General features: G+C 36.5%; 1 protein-coding gene across 1 annotated transcript in view; it reads left to right on the top strand.

The window, feature by feature from the left end:
• LOC122796810 (ATP-dependent translocase ABCB1-like) overlaps window positions 1-14,057 on the top strand; it is a 1,504,949-nt gene that overhangs the window by 1,471,513 nt on the left and 19,379 nt on the right. Inside the window, exon 26 of the mRNA XM_044065546.1 lies at window positions 8,641-8,787. Coding sequence (XP_043921481.1) covers window positions 8,641-8,787 — 147 coding nt within the window. The remainder of the gene's footprint in view (window positions 1-8,640; window positions 8,788-14,057) is intronic.

Raw genomic sequence — 14,057 nt, forward strand, 5'->3', positions numbered from 1 at the left:
CAGTAATAAAATAATGAAGATCAGGGGCAGTGGAGAGAGAAATACAGTCCATTAACACCAGTATAGGCTATATAGTTTGCAACAGTACTGTTATATACTCTACAGGTCTGCCCTTCCTTTATGTATAACAGTCCTCTACAGCTGTTGTAGCATGTACATACCTCTCAAGCTGTCCATATTGGACAGTATGTGCCAAGCTGTAACACCTACAGGTACACAACTACAGATGACTTTTACATGTCACGGGAACCTATTTGAGTACCAAGGTGTACTGCAGACTGATGTAGTGTGACTTTACAATTGACATAATCATGTCGATGATAGATCTGTGACAAAGGGATTAGGCAACAGTGAACACAGTCTGTGACAGTGTGACACCTGAGAGATATGTATCGTGCACAGTACAGAGATATATGACTATCATGACATCCTTGGCAGGCATGAGGTTAGACCATCAGCAGACATTCACAGACACACCAGACAAACAGCCATACCAAGATTACACATTTTATTTATTGTATTAACTTTATTAGTATTGTACTTGTTGCCTTTATTTTCTGAAGTCTTATCACATTCCTGAGCAATACAGTTAACACTCTGTTACATCTGAACACACAAATTATTAACCCATAATACTGGCTGCTGCACAAATTTACCTGTAATTCCTGTGGTGAGAACATATGTTAACAATACATAACTGATTAAATAATATTTACTAGTACTTGTTGCTGTTGTCGAACCCTGGTCTGTGTGTGACAAAATGTACATCAGACATAGCATTTATCAAACTGAGCTTCTGAGCCACTGCTGCACATTGACTGATATTTGCCTAGAGCTCAGCTACTAACAAAATATGATCTTGTAATAGAAGTAAAGTTTTATACAAGACTGCAGTGACACTTGAACACACATGCATGAGATTCATGCATGACAGAGATACTAGGTAAACTGTACATTAATATCTAGAATGCAGGTGTACACAATAAAACCCCAGTAGGTGGAAATATCTGTGACTTGTACAAACCATATCAGAGTGCTGGGTTGGCGACTTGACCCATATACAGTTGCAGATGGTATATTTGCAATCTTCAGCTATTGCAGTTTCATACTTGCCCGCAGCACCGTACCTCAGAGCAGGCATGCATATAGCTGAAATTCAATGGTTAAAACAAGAAAATCCTGACATACAAAATATGCCTTGGGTGTTCCTGGTATTGCTTCAGATCTTAGTACAGAACAAATATCATAATGCATATGTCTTGTAGTACAGCTCTAAATCTGCAGTTTAGAAGAACATTCTTTCTTAGCTACCTTTGAGTCACTTAGTGGTGTTCTTTGTGTTTTTAGTTCAGAGTAGATGTAATACTTAATTTCATGAACAACAGACCAAAATACACACATATTGCACAACACAGCTTTATTAGGGGTGACTTTATGCAGTTATTGGTATATTTTCAAGTCTTTATTGCAGAACAGTTCATATAATACAGGTGTTGCACTAGAGCCATAAATCCACATTTATTGCAATAGAAACTTTATTTATTTAACAGTATCAGATGTCATAGTTTCATCTTTATTGCACTATACTTGGCAGTGCTCACTTATTTCACTCTAGGTCTCTGACCACATTCATTGCAATACAATCAAAACTGTATATACCTAATGGCGATTAATAATTTACTCTTTCTTGCTTATATGACTATAGACTGCAAGATACATCTGTACTCACCGCACTCACGGTGCATCCTGGCCAGGTGCCCTGCATGGGTCTCTAGGTTGTGAGCTCTCTCCTTGTCAGCTGTAGGGAGAGAAATACACCACTGTGCGTACCTGTCTATCACATATTCAGATTAGGTATTGGTAAAACAATGCTAACAGTACTTACAAACTTCCAAAAAACACAATTGTAGACTTCATACTTAAGGTCCAGCTTCACAGCAAATTCCAACAGCAAAAACAGATGGTCTGGACCACCAGGCTGATAAAAAACAGTAGTTTAATAAAATGCAGTAGGTTAGCGCTTTCAGGTTTTAAAAACAACCTTCTTCAGACATCATACAAAAGTTATGAACTCCTTTTAAAATAAATAATAGCCAAAGACTCAATAAAAAGCCCTCTTCATTAAAAAAAAAGGCTTAATAGGAATAACACCATTCAGGCTAGGTGCACTATCAGCACCCAGACTGATTATCCATCTAGTTTCACTACATTCTGTTATATTTCTTAAATCACCCCCCTCCTGGTTGGATGAATAATCTGCAAATCCATAAAAGAAAATACATGCCCCAGGGTACTGCTTTACATGCTGATACAGTGCATTATGTGTATTGGCTGTATGTATGGCTGACATATGTTGTAACACCCTGCCTTTCAATCTACAGTTCGTTTTGCCAACATAAAATGAATAACATTGCATACAGACAGCCGAGTATATAATATTGCTAGTTAAACAGTCAGCATATTGTTTCAGTGAATAGCTCTTTTCAGACAGTGGATGGATAAATGTGTTGTTATGTCTAATATATTGGCAAGCTTTGCAATGTCTACAGGGGAACATCCCTTGTCGCCCCATGACAGGTTTCCTAATCCCCTGTTGGTCTGTATAAAGCAAATCCTTTAAATTCTTACTATGTTTGAAACAAAATGTGGGTTCCTAAGTTATTAATGCCTTCACTCTATCATTTGTTAACAAGAGTTTCCAGTTTTGAAGAATAATGTCACATATGCCTCCCACATTATTACTGTAATTCAAGGTAACTCGTAGGGGCTGCCTGCTTGCACCAGTCTCCCTGTCATGCACGTGTACATTTCCAGAAAACTCTCTTCTTTGCTTTTATTAAATTCCCTCTGTATTATATTTTGGTTATACCCCCTTGCTTTTAAGTTCACCATCAATTCTGCAGACCTCTATATTTGTCTCATCATTGGTACATAACCTAGATGTTCGAAAAAATTGTCCCCGAGCAATATTGTTAAATGTATATCTAGGGTGCATACTATCATAAGCTAGGAGAGTATTTCTCCAGCATTCCTTCCTATATAACAGTCTCAATCCATTTCTCTGTGTTTTTCATCACCCGGACATCTAAGAAATCTATAGTTGTTTCCAAGAGTGAAATACTAAACCTCAAGAAATCAGTGGTGCTTTCCAGTTAGGTAGCAAACTCATAGAGCTGTTCCTGTGTCTCTGTTCAAAGCAGGAAGACATAGTCCACAAAACTGACATAGTAACTCAGGTACCCACCTCCATAAATGATTTGCCTTAAATATTGCTTGATCCTTCCAATATGCCAACACTATGTTGGCATATGAATTTGTGCAGGGGGTGCCCATGGCCACACCCCTGCTCTGACAATAGAAGTGATTATGATACATGAAAATATTATTGCTCAACACACAATCTAACAATAAACATACACTGTCAATATCAGTTTGAGTCAAGATTTGTACTTGATGCAAAAAAGCCTGAATGGCGATCAAGCCATATTCTTTTGTGATTACTGTGAACAAACTGTTTATATCCAGGGTTACTAACAGATAATCCATGCAGTCAGCATTGGGACCTAAGTGATTGTGTAAAGATTGCAAAAAAATGGGCTGTATCCTTTAATATTCTAGGTACAGAAACCAAACACTTCCTTAAATGAGTCTGTAGCCATATGGAAGCATGTTCAGTAGCCCACCCCATTCCAGATACATTTGGACGTAATGGTGGGTTCCTGGGATCTTTGTGTATTTTTGGTAAAGCTTTGAACAATGGAACAACAGAATGTTCAATCAATATAAACTTAAAAGTGTCTTCATTAATACGGTTGCTTAACTTTAAATTGGAAAACTCATGCTTAACTCTACCAATAATCCTATTGATATCAACTGATGTTAACTATTGATAAGTATCTGAGTCCCTTAACAACATAAGAACACTGTTATGATAGAATTCACTGTTCATGACTACAACTGCCCCTCTCTTGTCACCAGGTTTTATTATGATATTCTTATTCGCTATAAGTGTCCTTAATGCTTGGCATTGTTCCTAGTTCATGTTATGAAAAACATGCTTATTTTTTGTATTCAAAAACTTAAAAATATCATCTTCACAGGTTTTTATAAATGTTTCAACCACTTGACTGACTGGGGGTTAAATGTACTCAGTTGCCTAAGAGTGCAGTCCCTGGAAACAGATTCTGCACCATAAATATGTTTCAATTCAACATTTCTGGCAAACATTCTCAAATCTAACATACAGTCACTAAAACTTGACCCTATACTTGGAATAAAGGTAAGTCAAGTCCCTTGCTCAAAATATAATTTTCAGCATCAGATAAAATGTAATCAGAAATATTATATACATTACAGTCTTTATTGCCATTGGCAGTCACATGGATGTTTTTTGCCTCTTTGCTTTACGATTCAGCGAACTACTTCTGTTCAAGTTCTCTTTCTTCTTCACAGGTACAGGTAAAACATGAAAAGAGGAGCTCATGATTTTTGGTCATGCTTCCAGCACAATAGTACTATTTAACACCATCTGTGTGGTTTTAGAAGTCCCTTGGGGCATTGTCTGCTGCTGGTTAGTCACCTCCACAGTAGAGCCTTGCCTAGGTGCCATGTCTACGTTTGATGATGTCATCACTTCCATCCTGATCCCTATATCAGCTCCATTGCCTCTTGAAATTACTGATAGATTTCTTCTTACCTATGGAGAAAGAACCAGTGATTTCAATTGAATCACAGCAGAAACAGATAGAATTGCGATTTAAGGAGGAATACCATCAGGTTAAGCTCAGTGACCTGTATTGTGCTGTGACAGCTTATGACTCCAAACTGCAACATGTTAAAATGAAACAACTTTCAAGAGACTGCAAGGATTTTGTGCAGGGGCATATTTTCACATGGCCAAGGGATGTCCCTCCACAGAATCAGCCTTCTGTGACATCTAATTGGCAGGTTAATGAACATTCCACCTTAAATTCAGGTGCAAGAGGCAATGGAGCTGATATAGGGATCAGGATGGAAGTGATGACATCATTGAATGGTGACACAACACCTAGGCAAGACTCTACTGTGGAGGTGACTAACCAGCAGCAGACAATGCCACAAGGGGCTTCTAACACCACACAGATGGTGTTAAATAGTACTAATGTGCTCAACCAAAAACCATGAGCTCCTCTTTTCACGTTTTACCTGTACCTGTGAAGAAGAAAGAGAACTTGAACAGAGGTCGTTCGCTGAATCACAATGCAAATAGGCGAAAAACATCCATGTGACTACCAATGGCAATAGAGACTATAATGTATATAATATTTCTGATTAGATTTTTATCTGATGCTGGAAATTATGTTTTGAGCAAAGGACTTACATTCATTCCAAGTACAGGGTCAAGTTTTAGTGACTGTATGTTAGATTTGAGAATGTTTGCCAGAAATGTTGAATTGAAATGTATTTATGGTGCAGAGTCTGTTCCCAGGGACTGTACTCTTAGGCAACTGAGTACATTTAACTCCCCAGTCAGTCAAGTGGTTCAAACTTTTATAAAAACCTGTGAAGATGATATTTTTAAGTTTTTGAATACAACAAATACGCATGTTTTTCATAACATGAACTGGGAACAAGTATGCCAGACATTTGTATAAAACTAAAGGGATTAAAGACATTGACACTGCTTGCATCTTGCTATCCATTTCCATAAAACAGATCTTCCAATTACTCACTTTTTGTATTATCATTTGTTTAGTCTTTTCCCACATATCCTTAACTGCCATAACACAATCTCTTTTTTTAATCCATGCTCCTAAGTAATTCTATTGCTGAACTAGTTTGTGTGTCAGTACATAGTTTACAACTACTGCCTTTGTTTTAACTTCATTAATTTTGTATACTGAAAAGACTTGAAACTGTCTCAGAATGTTCCACAACACTGAAATAGGCTTTTCTGATTTTATCAGGTATAAAGTAATATCTGCAAATAAAGCCAACTTTTCTTGACTACCATATCAATTATATCTTTGAATTTCTGAGTCCTTTATTTATTTATTTATTTATTTTGCCAGTTGTTCTTAATGTAGCACAAGTAACAAAAGGAAAAGAGGGCACTGCTGCCTGGTTTCTCTGCTCAAACAGAACTTACCAGAGAGGAACCCCCCCACTTTAGTTTTTGCCTCCATTCTCTCATATATCCTCCTAATCAACCTTATAATTTTATCAGGGATTGCATGCTTCATTTGCCCTAATCATAAAATCCCAGCTTACTCTGTCAAATGCTTTCTCTGCATCAAGACCCACCAACAGTGGTATTTTCTTTCATTCTGTTTCTTTCTGAATCATCATTGCTCTTTTAATGTCAAATGTTTGTTTCCCCTCCACAAAACCACATAGCTCCATATCTATCAATTTTGGCATCACATTTACCATTCTTTTAGCCATTACAGACATAAACACTTTATGATCATGGCTTAGTATTGAAATGGGCATATAGGAAGTTGAATCTGATTGATCTTTACTATCTTGCGGTATTACAGCTATCACCACCTTCTTCCAAGATGCTGGTGCTTCTCCTTCTTTTAAAATACTGTCAAACAAAACATTCATGATCTTTATCACTTTATTCCCCCTTAGCTTCCAAACTTCCACAGGAATACCATCTATTCCTGGAGACATTCCTGTAAATTGGTCATACACTGAACACATTTTTTTTCTTACACCATTTTCCAGTATCTTTATTTTCAAACACTGCTTACTCCTCACCCCACTTTTTTAACTGGGGTAGTGTCAGTAGGTGGGAGTCATTTTTGAATACCATATATGACATATTCAGAGAATTAAGCTGAACATAGCATTTTTCAGTAATATTTGTCACCCTCCACCACTGGACAAAACCCTTAGTCTCCTCATACATCATGTCACCTACAATTCAGACATTTTAATTTAGTAGATGCAACACAGCTTTTATTCTTCATAGCTTAACTTAATTATGTGCCTTATTTGTCAAATCAAAGAAATATGACTGAGGAAATTATCAGGCAAACATTTGAAGGAAGTGGGGTTAAAATAAAATGTACTTTTCAAGGTTTTTGTGATACTGTATAGTGTGTATAAACTTTTTTAACTTAGTGAGCTGAGAAAGTCAGCTGTTTTCCCTATATTATGCTCTCTGAAATACACCAAGCAAGATTTGTTATTCCATTGTCTGGAAAAATAAAAAACAAAAAAAAAAAAACAAAACAGTTCCCTCAAATTCATACACATTTTATTTGACATTGCATGTACCAGGTTGTGCAGTAGGCTTCAGAGTAGAAAGAATGGTAGCTTATATACATCCCTCCCTCAGTCTCTCTCTTGATATGTATATATATATATATATATATATATATATATATATATATATATATATATATATATATATACATATATATATATATGTGTGTGTGTGTGTGTGTATGTATGTGTGTATATATATATATATATATATATATATATATATATATATATATATATAAAGATATGAGAGATGTACCACAAAGTTCCACTGTACTAGTTAGCTATGTCACTGTGTTTTTTCCCATGTCACAGTTACTATAATTCATAGAATTTCAGTGTATAATTCAAAGAGAAATATGTGATAAGCATACTGTTCCTATACATTTAGAGGGTAGAAGTCAGACACACTGTAACAGTGCAGTTATTTATGGAGTAGAAACCCAAGTGTGATTAGTGTTTTTGGCATTATATGGTCAGAAAGGAGGAAAGGTTGAGCAAACGTCACCAGCAGTTAACTCTTAGCAGTAGATGAGAACCAAGTATAGCATGCCTTCTGATAAGCAATGCATTAGGAAGAATCAGAATCACATGCATAGATGTTTGAAGACTTACACACACATGGAACATACATGTCCGCTTACTGGTGTAATTACATGTTCATGTTTTGAGAAAAGGAAGGGGATGTAATGCTTTGTTATCCAAAAAACAGAAGACTACAGTACACCTACATAGTCTACCTTACCCTCTGCTTTGTCATGGTCCTCTACAAGGAAAATGTTAAGTCCTTCCAGACAGTAGACACCCACTGGTTGGTTGGAGAATTCAGAGTTTTGATAGTCTAGTAAGAAGTGAACTAGTAATGAAAGAAACCAAAAATACTGCTCAGTAAACCAGGACACCATTGAAGCACGAGAGAGGGAGAGAGAGACATAAGTAAAGAAAACTGAAAGGTGGGTTTGCATCAGCTTCTCATCTGGTGCAGTACTTCTGTTGAAAATATGCATTTTCTGGTACTATTATGTGCTTTTGGTGAACACGATTTTAACAGCTCGGAGAACTGAAGTTGAGGCTGTAAGAGATGAAACCAAAAAAGGTAACGATCATCATGCAGATGATTACAGAGTGTTACCCCTCATCATCTTTTGAAACTGGTTGCTGTAAATTATTTGTATGGTTTAAACAATACAGCAACACATTACAAACGTTGAGCTGCAGATGTCACATCTTAATATTTAGTTAAATGAATTATATATCGCTTACTATTGAGCATATATGTGCTCCTTTTTTTGTATTCATTTTTGATTTAAAAAGAAACAAATGTTGTCCATATGCAAATATTTAATTGCAGGCTTTTTTAAAAATATATATTTTTTTCCCTTACAGAAATATAACACTCGGGTTGGTGCTAAGGGAGCTCAGCTCTCTGGTGGTCAGAAGCAGCGAATAGCTATTGCAAGAGCGATAATCCGGCAACCCAAGATACTGTTGTTAGATGAGGCTACTTCTGCTTTGGACAGTGAGAGTGAAAAGGTAAAGTATACAGTATGGAAAATCCAAATATTAGAGCATTCCGTCATGAGCAACCTTGTGACATATATAAGTATGAAAAACTACTCTGAAATCTCTTGAATTTGATTTCAAGTTAACATCCATTTTATATAAACCAGTGAGTCATGTATTTGATTTTGCTTCCATCAATATTTAAAGCCAGAGGGAATGAATAAGAAGTCATAGATCTTGGAAAGATAATAGAATGGGAAAAGGCCAAGAATTTATTTGGACTTCAGATTAGAGATTGCTTTCCCTATCAAGGATTGATATCAGAATATAGGCAAAGAGAAAGAAATAGAGGAATTCCAAGCAAAAGACCAGCACTGGTGGAGTTTTTAGTAGAATTTAGAACAGAAGAGCTGTTAAAAAAGTAATAATTAAGAGCACGCAAAAATATTGCATGATAACTATAAGGATCAATCACTGGAGGTTGGAAACGACTGAGAAGAGATATTGTATAAACCGTTCACAAAGAAACAATGGGGAATACATGTATGTCTCTCCAACATGTAGCAAAGTCTAGAAGATTTAAGATTTTGCTTGAAAGTATTTATATAGGCATTTTTACACCCCAAGTAGACTCCAAAGAATTTTTCCTCAGGTAGACAGTAAAGTTGGAGGTGTGATGGGAAAGAAAAAGGTTATTATGAACATTTCTGGGAGTGCATTGAGTTGGCAGACTTTAAAGATTCCCTGCAGACTACTCTGTCAGAGATACTGGGTGAGCAAATTAGTGTAACTAAGGAAATAATTTTTTTGAGCTACTGTATGATACAGAATCAGAATTGCCTAGACATGGTAAGGCCTTGCCGGGTCTAATTATGGTGGCTGCCAAAAAAGTAATTACTAGAAAATGGAAATCAAAGTCTAAACCAACTGTACTAGAAGTAGTGAATATAGTAACAGAGATAAAACAATTGGAATTGTCATCTTTAGAAAAGGGTAGGAGCAAATTACATAGAAAAAAAATGGGAATTGTGCAAGCAATACACGCAGATGAAGAATGAAGTTTAAAAGAAGGCAGGATTTGAACGAGCTATGTAATGTTTGACTGACAATGACAGAATAGATTATAAGTGATGTATAATGTTTGCAACTAAAATTATGTCAATATGGTTTATTTTCATTTATATAAATGTGGGATTGCCTATTTCATATATGATAATTTGGTACTTATGTTTTATCGCAACCAGATTTCCGCACTGCTATAATTCGGTATGTGTGTGCGGAAACAGGTTGCTTCAGCTAAGAAGGGATCTGTAAGGAAGAAAACATTACTCTATCACTGCGGGTATGAGCCAGGAAGAGGAGAAAGGGTGCGAGTCTGTACCTCTGTGCTCCTGTAACTCCACAGTTGCGCTCTGCTTTGCAGTACCTGCATTTCAAAAGACGATATCAGCTACTGGAAAAGCAAATTATCAAATACATCCTGCGACATTAGGAGACTGTAAATCTCTCAAGGTCAAGGATTGCTGCCTTTCTTAGGTTAGGTTAACTGCTGATTTACATAAACTGCAGTGAATGCTTTCAGTAACAGTGTCCCTGTTTGTGAAGCACTGGACATAGTTTAGAAATAGAGACAGAAACTCAAAATCATCTCTTTATTACAGGTACTAAGTGCACTTCCAAATACGTGCTACTGCCGGACAGTGCTCTTCTTACTGTACTTTGTGGCTGGTAGCAGCTTTTTAATTTTCACTTGAATATAGCTTTCTGAATTGCCCCCCTCCCAAAAAAAAGGGAGCAAAACCATCTCTACTGTGTTTATGTTTGTCTTCTCTGAAGGATTCCTTCTAGACACACAAGAAATCCATTCGTCAGAATGGCAGCAGGCATGACAATTCAAGCGTGCATCTGTAATGCAAGCTGAAAACAGGAAGAGGGTTTTCTCAAATGTTTTGTCTTCCAGAAGGTAATGCAAAGTTAGTCCATAGCCAAACTGACTCACAGCACCACCTTACAGTGTTTCATGGTCTCGTTTGTGCAGAAATATGCAAAAGTAGCAACCGCAAAAATCTGGTTGCGATAATATGTAAGTACCGATAATTTAATAAAGATATTTCTTAACAAAAAAAAAAAAAAAAAGAAGTCATAGATCTCCCCTCAACAGCCTGTGGGAGACAGAATGCAGGGATAGGGCCTTGAGGTGGTCTGCATAGAACATGTTACTTACTCCCTGTATTCTTTTTCTTTTAGTGAGGAACCTCTGTAGACATTCCAGTTGTTGGATATGCCTGGTTAAGTACATATCAAAGGGGACAATGTACTCAATAGTAGGTCTGATGAGTGCTGAATATTGTGGAATAATGACCTAGATGCCATACCTTTGTTTATAAGTTGCACATCTTAGAATGATTTCCTCACTACTGTAGAAACATGATGATCAAAGACTAGATTGCTGTCTATGTGTGTCCCCAGGTCCCTGACTACTGGGTCAACTCTTAGGCGTGTGATGTCAATATGATTTAACAGGGGTGGATGACTTCTTGAAGGGTACTGTTATGCATTTCTTGGCATTTAATTTTAGTCCATGGCTCTGATACCAGTTGCTTGTCTGTGTCAACCTTTCCTGAAGAACAGGTGTGTCAGTTGGGGATTCAATAACAGCTCCTAATTTGCAAACATCTGCAAATTTAGTCAGCTAGGGGCCATTGACATTGGCCTTGACTTCAGAGAAGTACATGCCAAAAAGGAGCGGTTACATGACTGATCCCTCAGGGACTCTTTTTGTGACTAGCCTCTTTGTAGAGGTGGACTCCCCAATTCTAACTTCCAAGTTCCTATCTGTGAGCCAGCTGGCTGTTTACCAGGTGACCTAAGATTTGTCAACCATGAAAATTGCAACAGAAGCGGCTGAGGCAAAGAAAAACAACCAGTAATCCCAAAAACAATGCCTGTGGTAGAATACTTGAATAAAACACCACAGCATCCGACAATTGACTAAATTATACTTTAATTGAACAGTTAAGTGCTTTCCTTCGTATCAGAATTTCTTCAGAACTGAATATATACAGTTTTAAAAAGTCCTTTTATATCATCTCATCCAATCAAATAGTTAAATGGATAATTACCAACTTAATTAAAACATCTTAAAGTATCATCATCCAAAAAAAAAACATTAAATAAGGAATACAAGCTGTAATAAATATATACAAAGTTAAAAATACATATAAAATATACAATATGTAATGTTATCCTTAGCTTAATACCTTATGTTACATATCTATATAACAGTCTAAATAATAAAATTAATATAAAAAATATCATACAATTAAATTAGCATACCCAAGTTTATAACTTTGCTGACCTTAATTTTAAAACCCTAAGATTTGTACGTAACCTCTTGAGTTTGTCAATAATGTCTAAGTGGGGTATTGTTTTCAATGCCCTAGCCAGGTGAAGGTGGGCAGAGTGAACTATTTTGCCTTCATCCATTTCTTTGGTGACCTTCTCAAAGAAGTCCACCAGGTTGTGTAGGCATAACCTGCCTTTTATGAAACCAAATTGGATTGGGCCCAGTGTTTGGAGGTTTCCTGTGTCATTATTGAGCATTTCCACGTTAATTCTTTTCATGGCTTTATATATGAAACAAATGAGACTATAGGTCTGTATTTTCTAGGGTCTGTAAATTGCTCTCCTTTGTGCAGAGGGATGAATGTTGCTGTTCTTCATTCATGAGGCATGGAGTCTGTTTGAATGTCTATAGTTAAATAACAATTCCAGTAGGCCCGATGGGTCATATTTCATGCTATTTAGAAGGCATCCTGGGATATTGTCTGGGTCCATTGATGACTTAGTGTTCTTGGCCTTAACATTAAAGACCTGTTCCCTAGTGATAGTAGTAGTAGGGAGAGTTATATTCAATGGTATTTCCTGAGGGAAGGTTGGGGGAGAGAAGGGTAAAGTTGAAGCTGAATTTGTCAGCCAGTAGGTTTGAATATTTTTTGGATCAGTAAAGGTGGCTCCATTAACAATGAGCTCTCCACGCAATTGTAAACTGCCTTTGAGGTTGTGGACAAAGCTAAAGAATGCCTTGTGGTTGTCCTTGGCCTGGGAGGTCAAATTCACCTCAAATTTGACTTTGATAGACTTTATTTGTCCTCTATATTTTTTGTTGAGTTTGATGAGAATGAGTTTATCCTGCATTTATATATCATTTTACTAATTTTCTTTAATTTGTTACATTTTACTGAAAAGGCAAGTACAGTGTAGCTTCTTTTTTACTTTATTGCAGTTTATTTTCCTTTGTCACATGTCTCGTGTATTCAAATGAGACACTGAGGCACAGAATGTATTAAAGTAGTTTATTATACAAACATACATCAGGAGCTGTAGTTTGTACATATATTTCGAACTTCATATGCTTACTGACTGACTCATTACTTCTAACACACTTACATGTGCATCTCCATTCAAGCTTACATTCACACTGGCTAACTACACAAAATGGCACTGATCTCTCATGTGCTCAGTAACTTATATGCAAGTGCTATCTAGCTACAGTGGCTAACAATGTTCAATATACACACTGATCTACATCCTCCCTCCTTAATTTTGTTCTACATTGCAAATATGAGAACAAAGATGTGTTTAACAGTTAGATATTATTTCAACATTTCAAGAAAACAAAATTGACTTCAAGTCCAAGCCTCCACGTATTTAGGATTCGGTTCGGAAATTCTACCCGACTTAGTTACACAGAAATTCTGAAAAAAAACAAAGAAGAGCCGGAAAACTGTGTTCAATGACAAATTTCAATCAAATATGAGCTAACGAAAAATACTGGTGTGTACACAGTCCCAAAATCTTGTTAATCCACAATATCAAGACCAAGATGCAAAAAAGTCAGTGTTGAGAAGTCGGAATTACTTTAATAGACCAAAAACCATATGGCTTTTGGTCTATTAAAGTAATTCTGACTTCTCAACACTGACTTTTTTGCATCTTGGTTTTGATATTGTGGATTAACAAGATTTTGGGACTGTGCACACACCAGTATTTTTCGTTAGCTCATATTTGATTGAAATTTGTCATTGAACACAGTTTTCCGGCTCTTCTTTGGTTTTTTTCAGTTTTTTGGTGGTGTCGCTTTTTACACAGAAATTCTGACTGGGTTGAGAAACAGGGACAGTCTCTGGGGATTCTTTCAAAACTGGAACATCAAGGTTTACATCAAAGTGGTTTGAAGAAAGCACACTGTCCTTTTGAATTTGAACAGTTGACAAGTCACTCTGAGAATTAGAGTTATT

This window comes from Protopterus annectens, chromosome 3.part0 (assembly GCF_019279795.1).
Source record: "Protopterus annectens isolate FY-2018-M chromosome 3.part0, PAN1.0, whole genome shotgun sequence".
NCBI lineage: Eukaryota > Metazoa > Chordata > Ceratodontiformes > Protopteridae > Protopterus > Protopterus annectens.